Source organism: Plecotus auritus, assembly GCF_963455305.1.
Source record: "Plecotus auritus genome assembly, chromosome: 4".
NCBI lineage: Eukaryota > Metazoa > Chordata > Mammalia > Chiroptera > Vespertilionidae > Plecotus > Plecotus auritus.
In genome coordinates this window covers 159,880,054-159,900,962 of record NC_137775.1, presented here as the reverse complement: position 1 = coordinate 159,900,962, position 20,909 = coordinate 159,880,054, and the positions used below count along the sequence as shown (strand labels likewise).

The window sequence follows — 20,909 nt, the reverse complement described above, 5'->3', positions numbered from 1 at the left end:
CCGCCTCCTCCTCTGAGCACCAAATATTGTATTTGATTCTGGTAAGAATCAATCATCTTCATCTATGTATTCCAAAAGTAATCTCAGCTACTCTTATGGCTTTAAAATGATTTCTATGCTTGCTAATAATGATCCCTAAATCTTTATCTGCAGTCCTGAATTCTCTCCCACAACTCCAAACTTTGCATCTAACTGCCTACTTAACATTTCCACTTAGAAATCTAAAAGGCATCTTAAACTTAACATAGTCTACAGGACTTTTGATTTTCCTCCCCCCAAATATCTCGTCTCCGTTTTTCCTACCTCATGAACCAACACACCTACCTACCCCATTAGTTATGCAAGCCAAGTATCTTGGAGTCATCTGTTTTTTCTCATAAATTATAACCAATCTATGAATAATTCTGCTAAGCCCAATTCAAAAAATATCCAGAATCAAATAACTTTTTACCACTCTATGCGGCCACCCTAGTACAAATCATCATTATGGCCCACGTGGACTATCAACTTTCTAACTGACCCTGCTTCTACACTTGTCTGTCTCCTAAAAAATCTTTTCTTCACACAGCAGGTAGAATTATCTTTAAAATATTAACCTGATCACATCATGCTTTCTCAAAAGCCACTAATAGTATCTATTCACATTTAAAATAAAAGCCAAAATCCTTAGTTGGCTTACAAAGTAGCATATGACCTAGTCTCTAGTCACCTTTCCAATCTGCTCCTCCTTCCTGCCTATTCTGCTCCATCCACAATGCCCTTCAAACATGCCAAGTTTAATATGCCCAGGGGATTCCTCCACAACACAAACAAAACAAATGAAAACAACAATAAATGAACTAAACAACAAAAAATTGTGCTGGATTATCTTATCATTCAGATCCTCAGAGAGGTCTTCCCTAACTACCTGGTCTAAAACAGCCACCAATTACTCACGTTATTTGAATTTTCTATTTTGTATTTGTCACCAACTCCCTGGTAAATTTCTTATTTACTTATTACCTCAGCTTTATCCCTATCTATACCTCTTCACATAGCCATAAGTTCAAGAACATACTAACCATGACAGCTTAAGCCACTGTATCAAGAGGCACATCATTAAATTAATGAATCCCCATTTTACATACTGTAACTTAAAGGAGTTGCCTTATTGAAGGACATAACTACTTGGTGATAAAGATTTAATTCAAAACCAGGTCTACTGATATTAGTTCTTACCTGATGTATATATTATCTCTCTTTGCTACCGCTAGTCTCATGTTCATCTTTTCCACTCATATTTAGGCATTAAACTTCATGTCATAAATAACCAGGTTCCTTAATCCTTTCTTTTAAAGCTTTCACTTGCAACCTCAAGGTAAATGTGTGCAGGCTTGAGGACATTATCTCAAGCATCTAAAGAGGTTTACAAAAAGGAGTTAAGTTCTACATGAAAATAAATTCAGACTTCTCACACTACAAGAAAGTTGGCTACAGAAAATTTACTTTTAAATAAAATTGGATGTAAGAAAAATATCCGTTTATAATTAAATTCTGCAGTAATTATAAATGGTCATTAAATTTATAAAAAATAAAATTCCTGGGACTCTTTCCCCCTCCCCATGTGAAAGTCTGTACTTGTTCTTGAGTAAATTCCCACCTTTGATAAACAAAAAATAAGTAAATAAATATTCTTGAAGTAACAAAACTAGCAGTTGCTACAACAGAATTTTCCATTGCAAGATATGCTAGGAGACCAAGCAGACACTGCCATTAAACTGACAGTAAAAACAAAGACTTTGATGAGTCAATCTGACTTCATGTGACTTTAAGAAGATTGATACCAGGCTCTCACCTCATAGACGACGGAGAAAAGCAAATACACAATGAAGAGGGGCATGATGAGCCCATACAAGCAAACACTCAAAAAGAGCCTTCAGGTAAGAAGTAATGAGGGTAGAAACAGGACCCAAATTATATTCTCCAGATTTCCTAATACTCTGTTTCATAATTCTACTCTTTTAACTAAAATTTAAATTTTTAAATGATGTAACATAAGCATCAAGTTTATATAACACCATGTAAGACACAGTTTAGGAAATCCATTCCCATAAATCACTTTCAAGTAATCTGAATGACTGAAAGATAAGGTTCATAGAAAGCCTTTGATTAGTCAAAATCCAATCAGAAATCTTCTCTAAAATGTTTCACTGTGTCATAGAAACTACAGCAAAACTACCCAAATCCCAATACCTTTCCCAAAGAAAGTACCCGCATTTTCTACTTACCAGTCCTAAAATAATTCATAATTGAATCTCTAGAAATTCCTGGAATCTTACAGGTAGAAAATAGCATTCGGAATTGATTCATATCTAGAGGAGTATTTCCAACTTTATCAACAGGCAATTTTTCTCTATTAAAACAGAAAGTAAGTACTTTAAGAACTAATTATAAAACTTATAAACCAAATAGTCACAACTGTAATTTTCATCCCCAACTAAGTAAATTAAACTTCTCAACTTTACCTGAGACTTTGGGTAAATTTCATACTAAATTCACATAAGTTTCCTTACTTTCTTAACAGCTGCCAGTAGTTCAAGTTATGCCAAAGACTTATGCTTCCTCTTTCCAATTGCGTGCCTTCCTTTGGAGGCCAGTAGTGTTCCATATGGGACGCCGGACCCCCGAAGTTGACATTCAGTTGTGATGGTATACGGACATCTAGGTAGGCAACATTCAACCACCACTCCTCCAGCTAAAATAAAGAACATCAGCCTAATGGTACTGATAATACATGAATATGTAAAAAATAAGTTACTGTTTACTTGGTGTGTTTTTTTTTTTCTCTTTCCTTTGGAACTGTAGGGTCTTAAATACTATTGAGTTTAACTACATTGTCAAAAACATTAAACAAAAAGCACTTTCAGGCAGATCAAGTTGGAAGTCACAAATACCTGACAATGTATTTAGGTGTGTTTTTTCAGAGTACAATAGCTCCTCAATAAATCCTCAGTTAAAGGATTTACCATTTTCCTCTTCCGAGCAAAAACAAATACTAAATCAGAAATATAAAAACTTTTTGAGTAGGTTTAAAAAAACTAACTTAGGTTTTTCACAGACAGTGTTCTGAATCCCTCTTTCACTATATGCACTTTAATTTCATGCATCAGAAGCAGATCTTATCAAGTTACCTAGAGTTATTTTTGAAGAAACTGATGTCCTCAATTATAATCAGTCATTCAAAAAAAGATATAAATAAAAAGGATACAGGCAAAACAACTTGTTACCTTTACCCTAATTCAATTAAAATCATTCAAGGCTCGCCCTGGCCAGTGTGGCTCAGTTGGTTGGAGCATCGTCCCATATACCAGAAGATGGCAGTTTGATTTCTGGTCAGGACACATACCCAGATTGTGGGTTCGATCCCATTGGGGCACGTGCAGGAGGCCATCTATCAATGTTTCTCTCTCTCCCTCCCTCCCTTCCTCTCTCAGATTAATTTTTTAAAAATTCATTGAAGGCTCAAGATTGAAAATAAAGTAATCTGGAAGTATAAAATTTTATTATTTCATTATAGGTACCAATGGCTGATGAAAAGATAAGCTTGCTTTTTCATTTCTAAAACTAAAATAACTGTAATCATTATTTCTAGATTAAAGTAATTTTAAATTCAATCCTTCGGTTTACACTACACAAGTAGAGTAGTTAAGTAGTCGAAGAAGATTCCTTGTAGAAAACTGATATCCTTAATAATTATTATAGCAATGTGTCGTTAATCTAATTGACACACAGAATACTCATAACCATTTCCCACTCCAATTTTTTAATGGCCCTTTTTCTCACATGCATTGTTTCAATACTTGTACACCACCAATATGATATGTCTATTTTAGTAGCGTTTTGATGTTTTTTAGGCAACGATCACCTGGATAAAATGTTTCTCTCGAGCCTGGTCTACAAACCACATGGAGTAGTTGTAAAAATAAGGATTTCTGGGTTTCATTCCAGAGATACTGCGTCAGAATGACTGGTCCCAGGAAATCTGCATTTTAACAAGTTTTCCATATAACAAGAGAGTAGCCCACCCACAACACTCAGAACTCCAGGGTTAAGCAGTTCATTAATTCTTCTGAATGATGATCATGACAATAGTGACTGCAAGAATTTTTACGGTAATAATTTTAAAACGAAAGCTATGTACATTTTTATTTTTCATTTTTTAAGCATCATCAATTTTCTAATCTTAAGTATAATAACATACATACCCAATTTCTTTTTTCTTTTGCCCTTTCAAGTAATTTCTGGTGCAATTTTTCTCCAATACCATTTTGAAATTTTTTGACAATTTCTTCAGTTTTCTTATATTCTTCTTCATTTGCAAATGGCTTTACTATAAAGAAAAAATATGCATTAAAGTAATTAGACCTCAGGTACCACAAACTCTCCTCATTATTATTTACACGAATATTGAGACTCAGTTATGTAAAACAATTATGGAATATTAATTATCACAGCAGTCCAATAAATTAGAGTTTACAACATGCAAATAGCTAAAGAGCAACAATAAAAATACTGTAAAAAACAAAACAGTGGAAATTATGTAATCTAATAACCATTTTCTGAAAAATTATTTTAAAATCATTATGGATGATGATAGTTAAAATGACAAAGGCTATCATGTAGTATCAGTCCAATAGGAAAGTAAATCCTGTTTAGCCACAAATAAGAGAAATTAAAGCATCTTTCCACTAATGTTCAAGCAGAGCATTGTAAATGCAATGTGCAAGTATAATGCCTGCCCAAGTATAGTGCTTGGTGCCCTGTGGACAATAATGGTTTCTTTTACCAAAAAGAGAGAGAGAGAGACAGGGAAAAAAGAAAAAGAAAAAAGATACATGGTTCTTAATCCATCAAAACCTAGTGCTCTGAAAATTAAACTATAACTACAAGTATTTTAGAAATCTTGGGACATTAATATTTACCTTTTGTCCTATTTTGCCTTTTCAAAATTGTATCTTAAAATCATTTTAAATATCTGTATTCAGAAAGAGTACAAGTGAATAATCAAAAACAGTGATTAATCAATGAATTAAAAAAAATACTAGAATTTCCAGATGAAAGTAGATGAGAAAAAAGAAGAGAGAAAAAGAATTTAAAAAGCATATAAAAACCAGATGGCTTCCATTTAAAGTGAGCTAAATACATAGATTTACCTCCACTACTTCTAGAAACTCACTAAAATGACAGTAATTAAAAAGGTATAAATCTGTCAGGACAAAAAAAAAGAGAGGACAGTAGATACGTCAAGCTAACATTTTACAAATTACCGAACACATGGGAAAATGGCAACTGACTTTGTAGAATGGAGCAAAGTCTCTAAAGCAGGAGGTAGGGTCAAGTTAGGTGCAAACCAAGAAGCAAGCTAATTCTTGCAATATAATCCTGGAAAGGCTCAGGAATTCCAGACACACGTAATTCCAAAGGCAGGGGGCAAACTGAGGCTGAAAACAGTCTTTAGAAGCAGCTGGCGCCGAAACCGGTTTGGCTCAGTGGATAGAGCGTCGGCCTGCGGACTGAAGGGTCCCGGGTTCGATTCCGGTCAAGGGCATGTACCTTGGTTGCGGGCACATCCCCAGTGGGAGGTGTGCAGGAGGCAGCTGATCGATGTTTCTCTCTCATCGATGTTTCTAGCTCTCTATCCCTCTCCTTTCCTCTCTGTAAAATATCAATAAAATATATTTAAAAAAAAAAAAAAAAAAACTAAATAAGCCCTGGAGGCTCAGTTGATTGGAGCATCGACCCAATGCGCCAAGGTTGCTGGTTGGATCTCTCTCTCTCTCTCTCTCTCCTCATCAATAAAAATGCTTTAAAAAAAAAAAAAAAAAAAAAAAAAAAGAGAGAAAAAAAAAAAAGAAGCAGCTGGCAATTGGCCTATCCACACTGGCATCTGTATAGGAAGCCAGAAAACTTCCTCCAATGCCAGTAGAAATGTGGAGGTTTACTCTCAGGAGAAGTTACACCAGACAAGCAGAATATCTGGGTTCTAGCTCAAACTGAAAAAAGAGGGATGGATTATGATGAAAGTGCATACCTGGAACAATGAGTCCTGCAACCCCTCCCTCTTCTAAGCTCCCAGACACCAGCAGTCAGGCTTATGCCTTCTAAACAAATGGTAACAGGATCTTCTTTGGTGAAACTGATCAGTATGAGAGAAAGGAGTACTGGTATTTGGGTGAGACCTAAGAGAACTGCTAGTTCTCTGCCCTATTACGCTAGAAGGCTCACTTAAGGCTCACTAGTCACCAAGCCCTTAAACCCATGCACACAGAGCTCCTACTCAGTTTTTTAGGGTCTGACTCAAATATAATGTCTAAGTGTTGGCAGATATTTGAGGAAAGTCACATGAGTCAGAGAGCAGAACTAACAAAGGATTGGTAATATCAAAGAGTAAACAGACCAAAAAGGCGAAGGCATTAATAATGAATATACATTCCAATTTTCAAGAAAGGAGATGCCAAGGTGTGCAGTAACTCGAAGACCATTACTCTAATTTCCCACACAAGTGAAGTGATGCTCAAGGTGAAGCAGCAAAGGCTTTTACCTTTTGGGAAATGCTGGATGTTCAAGCTGGACTCAGAAAAGGAAGAGGCACTCTAATTGCAAGCATGTGGCATTTGTTGGATACTGCAGTGCTCCAAAGAATTTCAAAAGATTAGTCTGTGGGTTATAGACTACAATAAAGCCTTAGACTACATCAATCGTAAAAAGCTATTGGTTGCTCTAAAATAAATGGCGTGCCTCAGCATTTGATCATCCTGACACATAACTTGTATAGTGGACAGGAAGCCTCTGTCAGGGCAGAATATGGAGAGACAGAGACAGGCAAAGGTGTCAGACAGGGGTGCACTTTATCTCCCTATTCTTTAATCTGTACACAGAACATGTCATACAAAAGACTGGACTAGACTCAAAGGAAGGAGGAGTGAAATTGGTGGAAGAACTATCAATAATTTAAGATATGCAGATGACATCATCTTACTGGCAGAAAGTTGCAATGATTTAAAAGGACTTCTGATGAAAGTGAAAGAAGAAAATGCCAAAGTAGGTCTATATTTGACCAGCAAGGCAAAAATCATAACTACAGAAGAAATACACAACTTTAATAAAGACAATGAAGATATCGACATTGTTAAGGTTTTGCTTACCTTGGCTCAGTCAGCAATTCAAATGGAGACTGCAGCCAAGAAATCAAAAGAATATGGAGACTCGGAAGGGCAGCAATGGAAGAATTAGAAAAGATCACCAAAAGCAAAGCTGTGTCATTAGAGACCAATACTTAGATCAACCACACCCTTGTAATTCCAATAACTTTAAATGGGTGTGCAAGTTGGACAGTGAAGAAGGCTGACAGGAAAAAAAACGGACTCATTTGAAACATGGTATTGGAGGAGAGCGCTATGGATACTCTGGGCCACCATAAAGGAAGAATGAGTGGATCCGGTAGTTTGCCTGAAATATCAATGGAGGAAAAAAGGACAAAACTGAAGCTGCCCTACTTTGGGAGAAGGCAGGGTTCTTTGGAAAAGACAACAGAACTGGGTAAAATAGAAGACAACAGGAAAAGAGGAAGACCAGGGGGACTGACTGCGGAAAAGAAGCCATAGGCATGAGTCTACAGGAGCTGAGCCGGGCTGCTGAGGACTGGACACTGGACATCACTCATTCACAGAATTGCCAGGAGTCAAAGCTGACTCAACAGCAATTAGTACACTAATAACGAAAGGGAAACATTTTAAAATTCAAAGCTTAGCCTAGAAGGACCCAAATCCAAGCAGCAATAGCTCCAGAAATAGAAAGCAAAGAAGTGAGGAAAAAACTACCAAAGAAATATTTCAAAAATTTCCTAGAACTAAAGAATATTAACTTTTTAAACTAAAAGAACCCACTGGGTATTCATAGAAATAAATGAAAGAAACCTACACTCTAAGCGACATCATTGAGAAATTCAGAATGGTAGGAATAAAAACAAAAGTTGCCAGACAGTAAAAAACAACAGGTCACATAATAAAGGACTGAACATCAGAACAGCATTAGACTTCTCAAGAAGAACAGACAGTGCCTTCAAAATGCTTTAAAAGTATCATTTACAGAGAAACCAAGATGGCGGCATAGGTAAGCACCTAAACTGCTGCCCCGCACAACAATATCAAAACTACAACTAAAAGACAGAACGGACACCATCCAGAACCACAGGAAAGCTGGCTGAGTGGAAATTCTACAACTAGAAGGAAAGAGGAAAGCTCACGGAGAAGGAGCGGCAAAGAGCTGAGGTACAGAGACACGCACGCGCAGAGAGAAAGGGCGGCGGAGTGCCTGGCTGGCTTTCTCTGGCATAAGGAAGCCCCCGACTGCACTGAACCCCAGTTCCGACTGCACTGAACCTCAGTTCCGGGCAAAACCCAAGGACCCAGACTCATACAGGGGGAGTTTGGACTGTCAGGTAGAGAAAAAGGCACACGGAGACTTGGAGACTCGGAGACTCAGGGGAGCTGCGGCAGCAGGGGTCTGGAGGCGCAAGTGCGCACAAAGACTGACTGCGGAGGTTACCACAGGTTATCCCTAGCGGAAGGGAGTCGGAAGCTCCTGACTGCACTGAACCGCAGTTCCGGGCGAGCCCCTGGGGACCCACACTCTCGGGGGAAATCTGGACTGTAAGGCGGAAACTCGGGAACCATGGAAGGCAGAGGTCTGGAGACTCGCACGCAAGGGCAGGGCTGACGGGAAGCCAAGACTGTCTGCTCTGCCCTGAGACTCCACCCCTTCCAAGCTGAGCACAGAGGCTTTTGCAATCTAGCAAGGCTAATCTTATAAGGCTGTCTCCAGCACCGAAAATCTCCCAGTGTAGACACAGCTGATCCTCACAACCAACTGGCCTGCAGGTCAATTCCTCCCAGTGATACCAACAACAATCAAGACTTAACTACAACAAGGCTGTACACACAGTCCACAAAGGGGTGCACCAAGAGTGTCCTCCTCAGGTTAACTGGGGAGGCCGACCCACTGGGCCATATAGGAAACCTAGCACACAAAGATACCCTACCAACTCAGGAAAGCAGTGAAAAATGGGGGGACGAAGAAACAGATCACAAATGAAAGAAATGGAGGAAAACAAACGACTGGATATAGAATTCAAAACCACGGTTATAAGGCTTTTCAAGAATATCCTAGAAAAGGCCGATAAATATAATGAGACCCTCGAAGATTGAAAAAGGACCAAATATAAATTAAATATACACTGACTGAAGTAAAAAATATTATACAGAGACCCAACAGCAGACTAGAGGAATGCAAGAATCAAGTCAAAGATTTGAAATACAAAGAAGCAAAAAACACTCAACCAGAAAAGCGAAAAAGAATCTAAAAAGTTGAAGATAGTGTAAGAAGCCTCTGGGACAACTTCAAGCTTACCAACATCAGAATTATGAGGGTGCCAGAAGAAGAGAGAGAACAAGATACTGAAAACCTATTGGAAGAAATAATGACAGTAAACTTCCCTGACCTGGTGAAAGAAATAGACTTACAAGTCCAGGAAGCACACAGAACCTCAAACAAAAGGAATCCAAAGAGGACCACACCAAGACACATCATAATTAAAATGCCAAGAGCAAAAGACAAAGAGAGAATATTAAAAGCAGCAAGAGAAAAACAGTAACTTACCTACAAGGGAGCACCCATATGATTGTCAGCTGACTTCTCAACAGAAACTATGCAGGCCAGATGGGAGTGGCAAGAAATACTCAAAGTGATGAATAGCAAGAACCTACAACCAAGATTACTCTAACCAGAAAAGCCATTATTCAGAATGGAAGGTCAGATAAAGAGCTTCACAGATAAGAAAAAGCTAAAGGAGTTATCACCACCAAACCAGTATTATATGAAATGCTGAAAGGTATTCTTAAAGAAGAGGAAGAAGAAAAAAGTAAAGATAAAAATTATGAACAACAAATACATATCTATCAACAAGTGAACCTAAAAATCAAGTGAATTAGCCGAAACCGGTTTGGCTCAGTGGATAGAGCGTCGGCCTGCCGACTGGAGGGTCCCGGGTTCGATTCCGGTCAGGGGCATGTACCTTGGTTGCGGGCACATCCCCAGTGGGAGGTGTGCAGGAGGCAGCTGATCGATGTTTCTCTCTCATCGATGTTTCTAGCTCTCTATCCCTCTCCCTTCCTCTCTGTAAAATATCAATAAAATATGTTTAAAAAATAAAATAAAATAAAAAATAAAAATCAAGTGAATTAAAAAATCTGAGGAACAGAATAAACTGGTGAATATAATAGAATCAGGGGCATAGAAAGGGAGTGGACTGATAATTCTCAGGGGGAAAGGGGTGTGGGGGGGTGCAGGAAGAGACTGGACAAAAATCGTACACCTATGGATGAGGACAGTGGGGGGGAGGTAAGGGCAAAGGGTGGGGTGGGAACTGGGTGGAGGGGAGCTATGGGGGGAAAAAGGAGAAACAATTGTAATAATCTGAACAATAAAGATTTATTAAATTAAAAAATAATAATAAAATAAAACCTCAAAAACAACAACAACAAAAAGGTATCATTTCCAACCAAGAATTCTACAGTCAGCCAAACAATCAAGCATGAAGGTAGAAGAAATGTTTTTTAGGTCCTACATTATTTTCCTCCCAGATAACCTTTCTCAAGTGGCTACTAAAGATGTACTGCACTACAATATGAGAAGAGAAAGGGGAAAAAAGAGGAAGATAGAATCCAAGAGCCAGGGACACCAACAGAGGAGGAGGGAAGAGAGCTTCCGGGATGATGACCAAAGGAAAGCCCTAGGATAACAGCTGCGCCACCAGCTCTAGAAACGCTGACTGGAGCAAGAGGGTAGAGGTGTCAACAGGGTTGCCTTCAAGAAAAAAGTGAGGAGGAGGGAATAATGGCGGCGGAATAGACAGACGTGTTCCGAGCCTTGTCCCGGAGCAGAAAGAAAGAACAGCTGAGGGTCGCGCAAGGAGTGTTTGTTGGCTGGTTGGGAGACAGCTGAATTCCAGAAGGAGGTGGGGGACTGCTGAACGGGGTTCCCCTGACCTGGCAGCACGAACTGCGGCTGGGTCCCCTCCCGGAGCTGCGGGCTTGGACGCGGAGTCTGCGCCATCTTGATCCGGAAAGTGGAGCTTATCTGAAGCCTGAGAATCCACAACTGCGGCACCCCAGGAACAGCTGCGAGCCCCAGAACAACGCTCCCCAACTGGCGCAAGCACACGGGTTCCGAGAAGATCTACACTCCACCACGGAAAGGTCAGATTTCGCCTGGGATAAGGTGAGGTCTCTGGTCCCGGCAGGAGAGAGGAACGCGCGTTTTGCGGGAGCTGGAGGACCAGGGAAGTCTGTGCCTAGAAAAATCCGTGGCTGTAGGGGCTGGCGTGATCTGTGACTGTGGAAAGGGGTCCTCAGAGCTGCTAAGAGAAGGGCACTCTAAAAAGCAACCCATTTTGATCTGAAGTGCAGGGACACCCTAAGAATTTCAGGCAGTCCAGACTTACGCGCAGCCCGTGCGCTCCCTGGGTGCCTGGGCTTACTCGCAGTCCCGGAGTTCGCACACTTGGGCTTTTTCCTCTTCAAATCCTTGCTTCTGATTACTAAGCCCAATACATAGGATCACCCAGTTGGGGACACCCTGGGAGACTGCAGGGGAAGGTTGTTTTTCTGGAACCTGGGGATCGGAGCGGGGAGTGACCATCAGAGAGTCAGCTCTGAGGCAGACCGCTCCCACAGGCCCGTGGCGAGTGCCACAGGGAAAGAAGGCTCTAACACTGCCTAGAGAGGCCATAGATAGACCCGGAAGTCAATCCAGAAACACTGCCACCCAGGGGCTGAATCACAAATTGACTCTTGTGTAATCAAAAATAAAGGAATACGAGAAATTAAGACACACCGCCTGCTTAAAATCAGGACTGGCTTACAACACCGAAGAGCAGTGGATCGCAGGGAACTGCAATACTGTCTGGACTGAGAAACAGGCGTGCCAAACAGAAAAACAGAGGAAGTGAATGACCTTCACTACTCCACATTTTATTTTTACCTTTTATTTTTTTTTTATTTTTATTTTTTTTTTAATTTTCATTTTTTGCATCTTTTAATCAAGAAACTTTTTTTTCTTTTTTCATCACTTGATTTTACCTTTTTAATGATTACATTTTTATTTTCAATCCGTATTATTACTACTGCTATTTTATCTTTTTTTTTTTTTTTTTTTTTTTTAAAGTGTCATTTTATTTTCTCTTCATTTTATTTTGGAATTAGGGTTCTACATTCTATTTTTTATCTTTCCTTTAGCATCGTTTTACTCTATCTCAACTCTACCTTTAGGCCATCACTCTCTTCCTAACCTCCCCCTTTTCAGTGTCCTGTTTGTCTTACCCTTTTACTGCTTTAGATTTTCCCTATTCTTTCTGTTTACCCCTTGTTAAAATTTCACCCTACTTACGTATCTAATCTCCAATCCCCTGCTCCAAGTCCACATACACCTCTCCCTTCGCTGTCTGAGTTATCCATAAACTTGTCCTTATCTCTGTCCTTTTGTTGTTGTTTGCTTGAATGTAGATTATATCCAATTTTTATGCTTTTTTTGTGAGATTGTTTTGCTTATTCTTCTTTTGTGTATTTTTTTGTTTGTTTTGTGCTTCAGCTTTCCCTTGCCTCACTCCATATTAGTTGGTGTTGTAGTTTGTACTAATCCCCAGGCACTTGTTGCTGGCATTTGCTGGGATTAGTGATTGTTCTATTGGAGTTTTATCCCCAATATATATAGTCTGTTCCCCTTTCTCTCTTAGTCAATTTCTTGTCTCTCTTACTTTTTTTTTTTTTCTCTTTACTTTCCCTTTTCCCAATTTCATTTTCACACTCCTTTTTTCTTTTTTTCTTTCTTTCTTTCTTTTTTCCTCTTCTTCTTTCTCTCCTATCACCTAATTTGCCTTTCTCTGGTGGTCACCTTTATTGGAGGTTATTAATATCGTGAATACATTCCTGTTCAGTGCCTTGTGAGTTGTACCTGGTAGTGCTGTATTTTGTGCCTTTAAATCAACCCAGGAGAGAGAGAACTACATAACCAGACACCCAGAGAAGAGAGACCATGGGGAGACAAAGAAGCAGCCCGCATATGAAAGAAAAGCAGGCATCACCAGAAAAGGAAGTAAACGAAATGGAGGCAAGCAACCTTCCAGAAAAAGAATTCAGAGAAATGGTCATAAGGTGGCTGAAAAGAATGGAAGACAAATTCGACAATATGAGCAAGAACCAAGAGGAAATGAAGAAGAACCAAGAAGAAATGAAAAATGACATCGCTGCTGTAAAGAACTCAATAGAAAGCATCAAGAGTAGACTAGAAGAAGCAGAGGACCGCATCAGTGAGCTAGAAGACAAGATGGAAAAAAATACCCAAGAAAAGCAACTTCTAGAAAAAAAAATTAAAAGGCAGGAGGAGAGTCTAAGGGAACTTTGGGACAACACGAAACAAAACAACATCCGCATAATAGGGGTTCCAGAAGGAAAGGAAGCTGAGCAAGGAATAGAAAACCTCTTTGAAGAAATAATGACAGAAAATTTCCCAGATATAGGGAAGAAAAAACCCACACAAATCCAAGAAGCTCACAGAGTCCCAAGCAAAATGAACCCCAAAAGACCGACGCCAAGGCACATTATAATTAAGTTGGCAAACACCAACGACAAAGTAAGAATCTTAAAAGCAGCAAGAGAGAGACAGAAAGTTACATACAAAGGAACCCCCATCAGACTAGCAACTGATTTCTCAACAGAAACTCATCAGGCCAGAAGGGAATGGAATGAAATATACAAAGTCATGCAAAGGAAGGGGCTGAATCCAAGAATACTGTACCCAGCAAGGCTGTCAATCAAAATTGAAGGTGAAATCAGGAGCTTCACAGACAAAAAAGGACTAAGGGAATTTATTACCACCAAACCAGCAATGCAAGAAATGCTAAAGGGTCTACTGTAAAAAAAAAAAAAAAAAAGAAAGAAAGAAAGAAAGAAACAGGAAGCGAAGAAGTAACACAGGGCTAAAGAATAGGAATGGCGACAAATAAGTACCTATCAATAATAACTTTAAATGTAAATGGATTAAATGCCCCAATCAAAAGACATAGGGTAACAGATTGGATAAGAAAACACGACCCATATATCTGCTGTCTACAAGAAACCCACCTCAGAAAAAAAGACGCACACAGACTGAGGGTGAAGGGATGGAAAAAGGTTTTCCAGGCAAATGGAACTGAAAAAAAAGCTGGGGTAGCAATACTTATTTCTGACAAATTAGATCTCAAACTGAAGGACATAACAAGAGATAAGGAAGGCCATTTCATAATACTAAAGGGAGCAATCCAACAAGAAGAAATAACTCTGGTAAACATATATGCACCCAATACAGGAGCACCCAAATACATAAAAAAACTCCTGGAGGATATCAAGGGAGACATTGACAGCAATACAATCATAGTAGGAGACTTTAATACCCCACTATCACCATTGGACAAATCCTCTAAACAAAACATCAGCAAAGAAACATCAATCCTAAATGACTCACCAGACCAGATGGAATTAATTGACATCTTCAGAACATTTCACCCCAAAGCCACAGAATATACATTCTTCTCAAGTGCACATGGGTCATTTTCAAAGATAGACCATATGTTGGGACATAGGCAAAGTCTCTTCAAATTCAAGAAGATAGAAATCATATCAAGCATCTTCTCAGACCACAGTGGCATAAAACTGGAAATCAACTACAATAAAAACAACCCAAAGAAATCAAACACATGGAGACTAAACAGCATGCTATTAAACCATGACTGGGTTACCAGAGAGATCAAAGAAGAAATAAAAAACATCATGACAACAAATGACAATGAAAACACTACAATCCAAAATCTATGGGACACAGCGAAAGCAGTCTTGAGAGGGAAGTTCATAGCTCTACAAGCCTACTGCAAAAAACAAGAAACAGGGGTAATAAATTACCTAACCCAACAACTCAAAGAGTTAGAAAAAGAGCAACAAGAAAAGCCCAGTGTAAGCAGAAGGAAGGAAATAATAAAGATCAGAGCACAGATAAACGACATAGAGACCAAAGAAACAATACAAAAGATCAACAAAACCAAGAGCTGGTTCTTTGAAAGGATAAACAAGATTGATGAACCTCTAGCCAGGCTCACCAAGAAGCAAAGGGAGAGGACCCAAATAAACAAGATCAGAAATGAAAGAGGTGAAATAACAACAGATCCCGCCGAAATACAAAGGATTGTTAAAAAATACTACGAACAACTCTATTCCAACAAACTGGACAACCTGGAGGAAATGGACATATTCCTAGAAAAATATAACCTTCCAAAACTCAATCAGGAAGAATCTAAACAGCTCAACATGCCAGTAACTATGGAAGAAATTGAAGCAGTCATCAAAGAGCTTCCGGCAAACAAAAGCCCGGGGCCAGACGGCTTCACAGGAGAGTTCTACCAAACATTCAAGGAAGAACTAAAACCTATCCTCCTCAGACTATTCCAAAAAATTCAAGAGGAAGGAACACTTCCAAGCTCCTTCTATGAAGCCAGCATCACCCTAATACCAAAACCAGATAAAGACAACACAATGAAAGAGAATTACAGGCCAATATCCCTCATGAATGTAGATGCCAAAATCCTCAACAAAATTCTAGCAAATCGGATCCAGCAGTACATCAGAAAGATCATACACCATGACCAAGTAGGGTTTATCCCAGGAATGCAAGGATGGTTCAATATCCGCAAATCAATAAATGTGATACATCACATAAACAAATTGAGAGATAAAAATCACATAGTCATATCAATTGATGCAGAAAAAGCATTTGACAAAATCCAACACCCTTTCTTGATAAAAACTCTCAACAAGGTGGGAATAGAAGGATCATACCTCAACATCATAAAAGCTATATATGATAAACCCACAGCTAACATCATACTCAATGGGCAAAAACTAAAACCATTTCCCCTAAGAACAGGAACAAGACAGGGATGCCCACTCTCACCACTCCTGTTTGACATAGTACTGGAAGTATTAGCCACTGCAATTAGACAAGAAGAAGAAATAAAAGGCATCCAAATTGGAAAAGAAGAAGTAAAGCTGTCCTTATTTGCAGATGACATGATATTGTACATAAAAAACCCGAAAGACTCCATCAAAAAACTGACAGACTTAATAAATGAATTCGGCAATGTAGCAGGATACAAAATTAACGCCAAGAAATCTATGGCATTTCTATACACCAACAATGAACTTACAGAAAGAGAGACTAAAAAAGCAATCCCATTTTCCATCGCACCAAAAAAATTAAGATACTTAGGAATAAACCTAACCAAGGAGGTAAAAGACCTATATGCGGAAAACTACAGGACACTGAAAAAAGAGATAGAGGAAGATGTAAACAGATGGAAGAACATACCATGTTCATGGATTGGCAGAATCAACATCATTAAAATGTCCATACTACCCAAAGCAATCTATAGATTCAATGCACTCCCCATTAAAATACCAACGGCGTATTTCACAGACCTAGAAAGAACTCTCCAAAAATTCATCTGGAATAAAAAAAGACCCCGAATAGCCACAGCAATCCTGAGAAAGAAGAATAAAGTAGGAGGGATCTCAATACCAGATTTCAAGCTGTATTACAAAGCCACTGTCATCAAAACAGCCTGGTACTGGCACAAGAACAGACATATAGATCAATGGAACAGAATAGAGAATCCAGATATCGACCCAAACCAATATGCGCATTTAATATTTGACAAAGGAGGCATGAGCATACAATGGAGTCAAGACAGTCTCTTTAATAAATGGTGTTGGGAAAATTGGACAGATACATGCAAAAAAATGAAACTAGATCACCAACTTACACCATACACAAAAATAAACTCAAAATGGGTACAGGACTTAAATATAAGACGGGAAACCATAAAAATACTAGAGGAATCCACAGGCAGCAAAATCTCAGACATATGCCAAAAGAACTTTTTCAGTGATACTGCCCCTAGGGCAATGGAAGCCAAACAGAAAATAAACAAATGGGACTACATCAAAATAAAAAGCTTTTGCACAGCAAAAGAAACCATCAACAAAACAACAAGAAACCCCACTGTATGGGAGAACATATTTGCAAATGGTATCACTGATAAAGGTTTAATTTCCAACATCTACAGGCAGCTTATACAACTTAATAAAAGGAAGATAAATGATCCAATAAAAAAATGGGCAACGGATCTAAATAGAAGCTTTTCGAAAGAAGACAGAAGGAAGGCCAAGAGACACATGAAAACATGCTCAAAGTCACTAATTATCCGAGAGATGCAAATCAAAACAACAATGCGATACCATCTCACACCTGTCAGAATGGCTATCATCAACAAATCAACAAACGACAAGTGTTGGCGAGGATGCGGAGAAAAAGGAACCCTCGTGCACTGCTGGTGGGAATGCAGACTGGTGCAGCCACTGTGGAGAACAGTATGGAGTTTCCTCAAAAAACTGAAAATGGAACTCCCATTTGACCCAGTAATCCCACTCCTAGGAATATATCCTAAGAAACCAGAAACACCAATCAGAAAGGATATATGCACCCCTATGTTCATAGCAGCACAATTTACAATAGCTAAGATTTGGAAACAGCCTAGGTGCCCATCAGCAGATGACTGGATCAGAAAACTATGGTACATCTACACAATGGAATACTATGCTGCCGTAAAAAAGAAGGAATTACTACCATTTGTAGGCACTTGGATGGAATTAGAGAACATTATGCTAAGTGAAATAAGCCAGTCAATGAAAGAAAAATACCACATGATCCCACTCATTTGGGGATAATGAAAAACATTATAAACTGATGAACAAAAAGATAGTTACAGAGGCAGTAAAGCATCAAACAGACTGTCAAATTACAGCGGGAAGGTTAGGGAGAGGTGGGGGAAATAAGAGATCAACTGAAGGACTTATATGCATGTATATAAGAGTAACCAACGGATGCAAAACATTGGGGGGTGAGGGCATGTATGGGAGTGGGGTGGGGGTGGGGGGCAATGGTAAGATATGTACACATATAATACCTTAATAAAAATTTGAAAAAAAAAAAAAAGTGAAACTGAAAGAATATCTTATGTATTTAAATATATTCAGAGATTCTCAGTGTATTAAAGTGTTTGGCAGTGAATTAGTTGTGAATACAAACCAAACTAAGCAAATGAAAAATGGCCGGGGGGGGGGGGGGGGGGCGCGGAGGGGGGAGGGGCGGGGGCAGAATGCAGCAAAAAGGTAATCAAAGTTCACCAAATGGTTCGCATGTGAATAACTGCAAAACCATAAACCCTAAATGGTCAGCTAAATCAATTCAGGTAAATACTGATTTGTATCAGGTGAAACCCTAAATTAAATCAGGTGAATACTAATTTAATCCCAACTGGTGATTTGTACAACTATATTGAGAAAATGAGAGGGAAAATGGATATGTTGGATTGTATATATGTTGGGGTGGGGGAGAGGTTAGGGGGTGTAAGAGAGCTAAATCCACATATTTTTAGGAACTAATTCATAATATCAACAACCAAAAAATCCATGAAATAGTAGCATAAGAAGTTTAAGCCTGGAGATAACATAATAAACAGATAAAATATTTAAAAAATGCTAGCTTGAGAGAGTGGGATTTGCAGAGGGTGGGGGGATGAAGCAGAGAACTACTACTTTTTATTGTAAGCCTAATGGTACTATCTGACTTTTCAAACTATGGAAAAATTAACATAAGAGAAAAATTTGGACATTTTAAGGATATTTAATTATCATGAGTCCAAAAGAAAAAGCAATTAGATTTTCATCAACTTCTAATACTTTCATAGTTTTTTAAGTTGCTAACAACAGTTATACTAAAAGATTACAAACGTACCTGATTCAAGGTATTTATTTAATGATTCTTCAAGTGAAGGAACAGGCAGTGATGGAAGAGAATCCTGGTACTGAAATGTTCGTTCCTCAGTTGACTTAGCCAATTGATTTTCCATGATGCAATCACAGTAGGAAAACTAAAGAAAAAAGACAGCATTCACAACTTCAGCCTCATAAATATTCTTATATATGGTAGCTCAAATTCACTAAATCAGTATTTAGGTACCACAGTATATTCAGAGCTTGGTCCTCGTACTTAATAACTTCATAAACTTGTCAGTGAGAGAACCCATTTTTAAAAAGTATAGACTCTGAAGGAAAGCCAAGTTTGCCACCCCAAAATATGCCTTTTTGGAATATTGATTATTTTAAGCTCATTATTTTTAAGAAACAAAAGACTCAGGAAAAACTTTTAGGTTATCAAACAACCTAAAAGAATTTGATAGAGGACCTGCTTCAGGGAGGAAAGCAATAGATAACTATAATTAAACTAGTGGCCCAGTGCACGGATTCATGTACATTGAAAGGAAATTGATTAGAAGAAATATTTTAATATCGCTATTTGCCCTTTCTCTATAATAGAAGTGCCAACCAAATTCACAATCAACAATGACAGTTCAAAACACAGGCGTGCAATTGGCACCAACAAGAGCTTTATATGTATCACACATGGGCGAGTCAACGTTTATTTTTAAACTAGAGGCCCAGAGCACGAAAATTGTGCACTCAGGGGCGGGGGAGATCCCTTGGCCCAGCCTGTGCCCTCTCACAGTTCGGGAGCCCTTGGGGGATGTCCGACTGCCATGGAGGCAGCAGAGGCTTCCACCACCTCCACTGTGCTTGCCAGCTGTGAACCCGGCTTGTGGCTGGACGGCGCTCCCCCTGTGGGAGCGCACTGACCACCAGGGGGCAGCTCCTGCATTGAGTGTCTGCCTCCTGGTGGTCAGTGCACATTATAGCAACCGGTCGTTCTGCTGTTCAGTCTATTTGCATATTAGCTCTTTATTATATAGGATTGCCAATGCATGTCATATGTACCAGCCGGTCAGTCGGATGGACAAATTGTCGGTCACTTAGCCTTTTATATATATAGATATAAGTTAAGTGTGATATACAGGGAGGAACCTAGCAAGGCATCTGATCATTGCTAAAGATAGCCCAGCAAACATTCATTTACCAAACACTTGCTTTCCTATCTCCACATGAATTGCCTCCCTGCCCTTGGAAGCCCCATGCCACAACCTCCCACTTCTTTTTAGCTCAAGATGGCATATAAGCCTCAACTGCCAGATCTGTCCTCAGGGGCCCACATTCTTACAGAACCTCAGTATGTACATACGTAACAAATCTGATTACTTTCTCCTGTTACTCTGTTTCATGTCAATTTGATTATTGGACCAAATCGAAGAATTTAGAATGGTAGAAGGAAAAGTATTTTTCCTACCCCACAACTCAAACTGCTACAAGTCAAGGAGTAAGCAGTAGGACCAGGAAAATTATCATTTACTGAGCACCTTCTATTTCCCAAATATTGCAGTAGGTGTTACAGAAAATGTGTTATCTCCCTAATCTTCATATTATTTCTGAAAGGTGGCATTCACTGCCATTTTACAAATGAAGAAACCAAAGCTCAGACAGACTTGGTAACTTGCCTCAGATCAAAGCAACAACTCAAATCCAGATCTGTGACTACAGTCTTCCCCCTATATAATGCTACATAATAGTCGGGGAGGGGACCTGCAGTAGATCTAAGTGAGTAGGTAGAATTCAGATGTATAGAAGAGGATAATGGGCTGAGAAAACTTTGGAGAGCAAATATATAAGAATATTACAGAATACATAAAATCACATGACAGACTGCTGTAATCTAATTGTGCAGATGGTAGGAGACCTACACAGAATGGTTTCAACTTTCCCAAAGCAATCTTGAACATT

General features: G+C 39.1%; 1 protein-coding gene across 9 annotated transcripts in view; it reads right to left on the bottom strand.

The window, feature by feature from the left end:
- The window catches only part of CROT (carnitine O-octanoyltransferase), a 49,858-nt gene that overhangs the window by 24,107 nt on the left and 4,842 nt on the right, over window positions 1–20,909 (bottom strand). For all 9 annotated transcript variants that reach the window (XM_080667048.1, XM_080667052.1, XM_080667051.1 and 6 more), the window contains 4 exons: window positions 18,976–19,111; window positions 4,245–4,369; window positions 2,553–2,734; window positions 2,268–2,392 (listed from right to left, as the gene is read on the bottom strand). In XM_080667048.1, coding sequence (XP_080523174.1) covers window positions 2,268–2,392; window positions 2,553–2,734; window positions 4,245–4,369; window positions 18,976–19,090 — 547 coding nt within the window. In that variant the 5' untranslated portion in view covers window positions 19,091–19,111. The remainder of the gene's footprint in view (window positions 1–2,267; window positions 2,393–2,552; window positions 2,735–4,244; window positions 4,370–18,975; window positions 19,112–20,909) is intronic.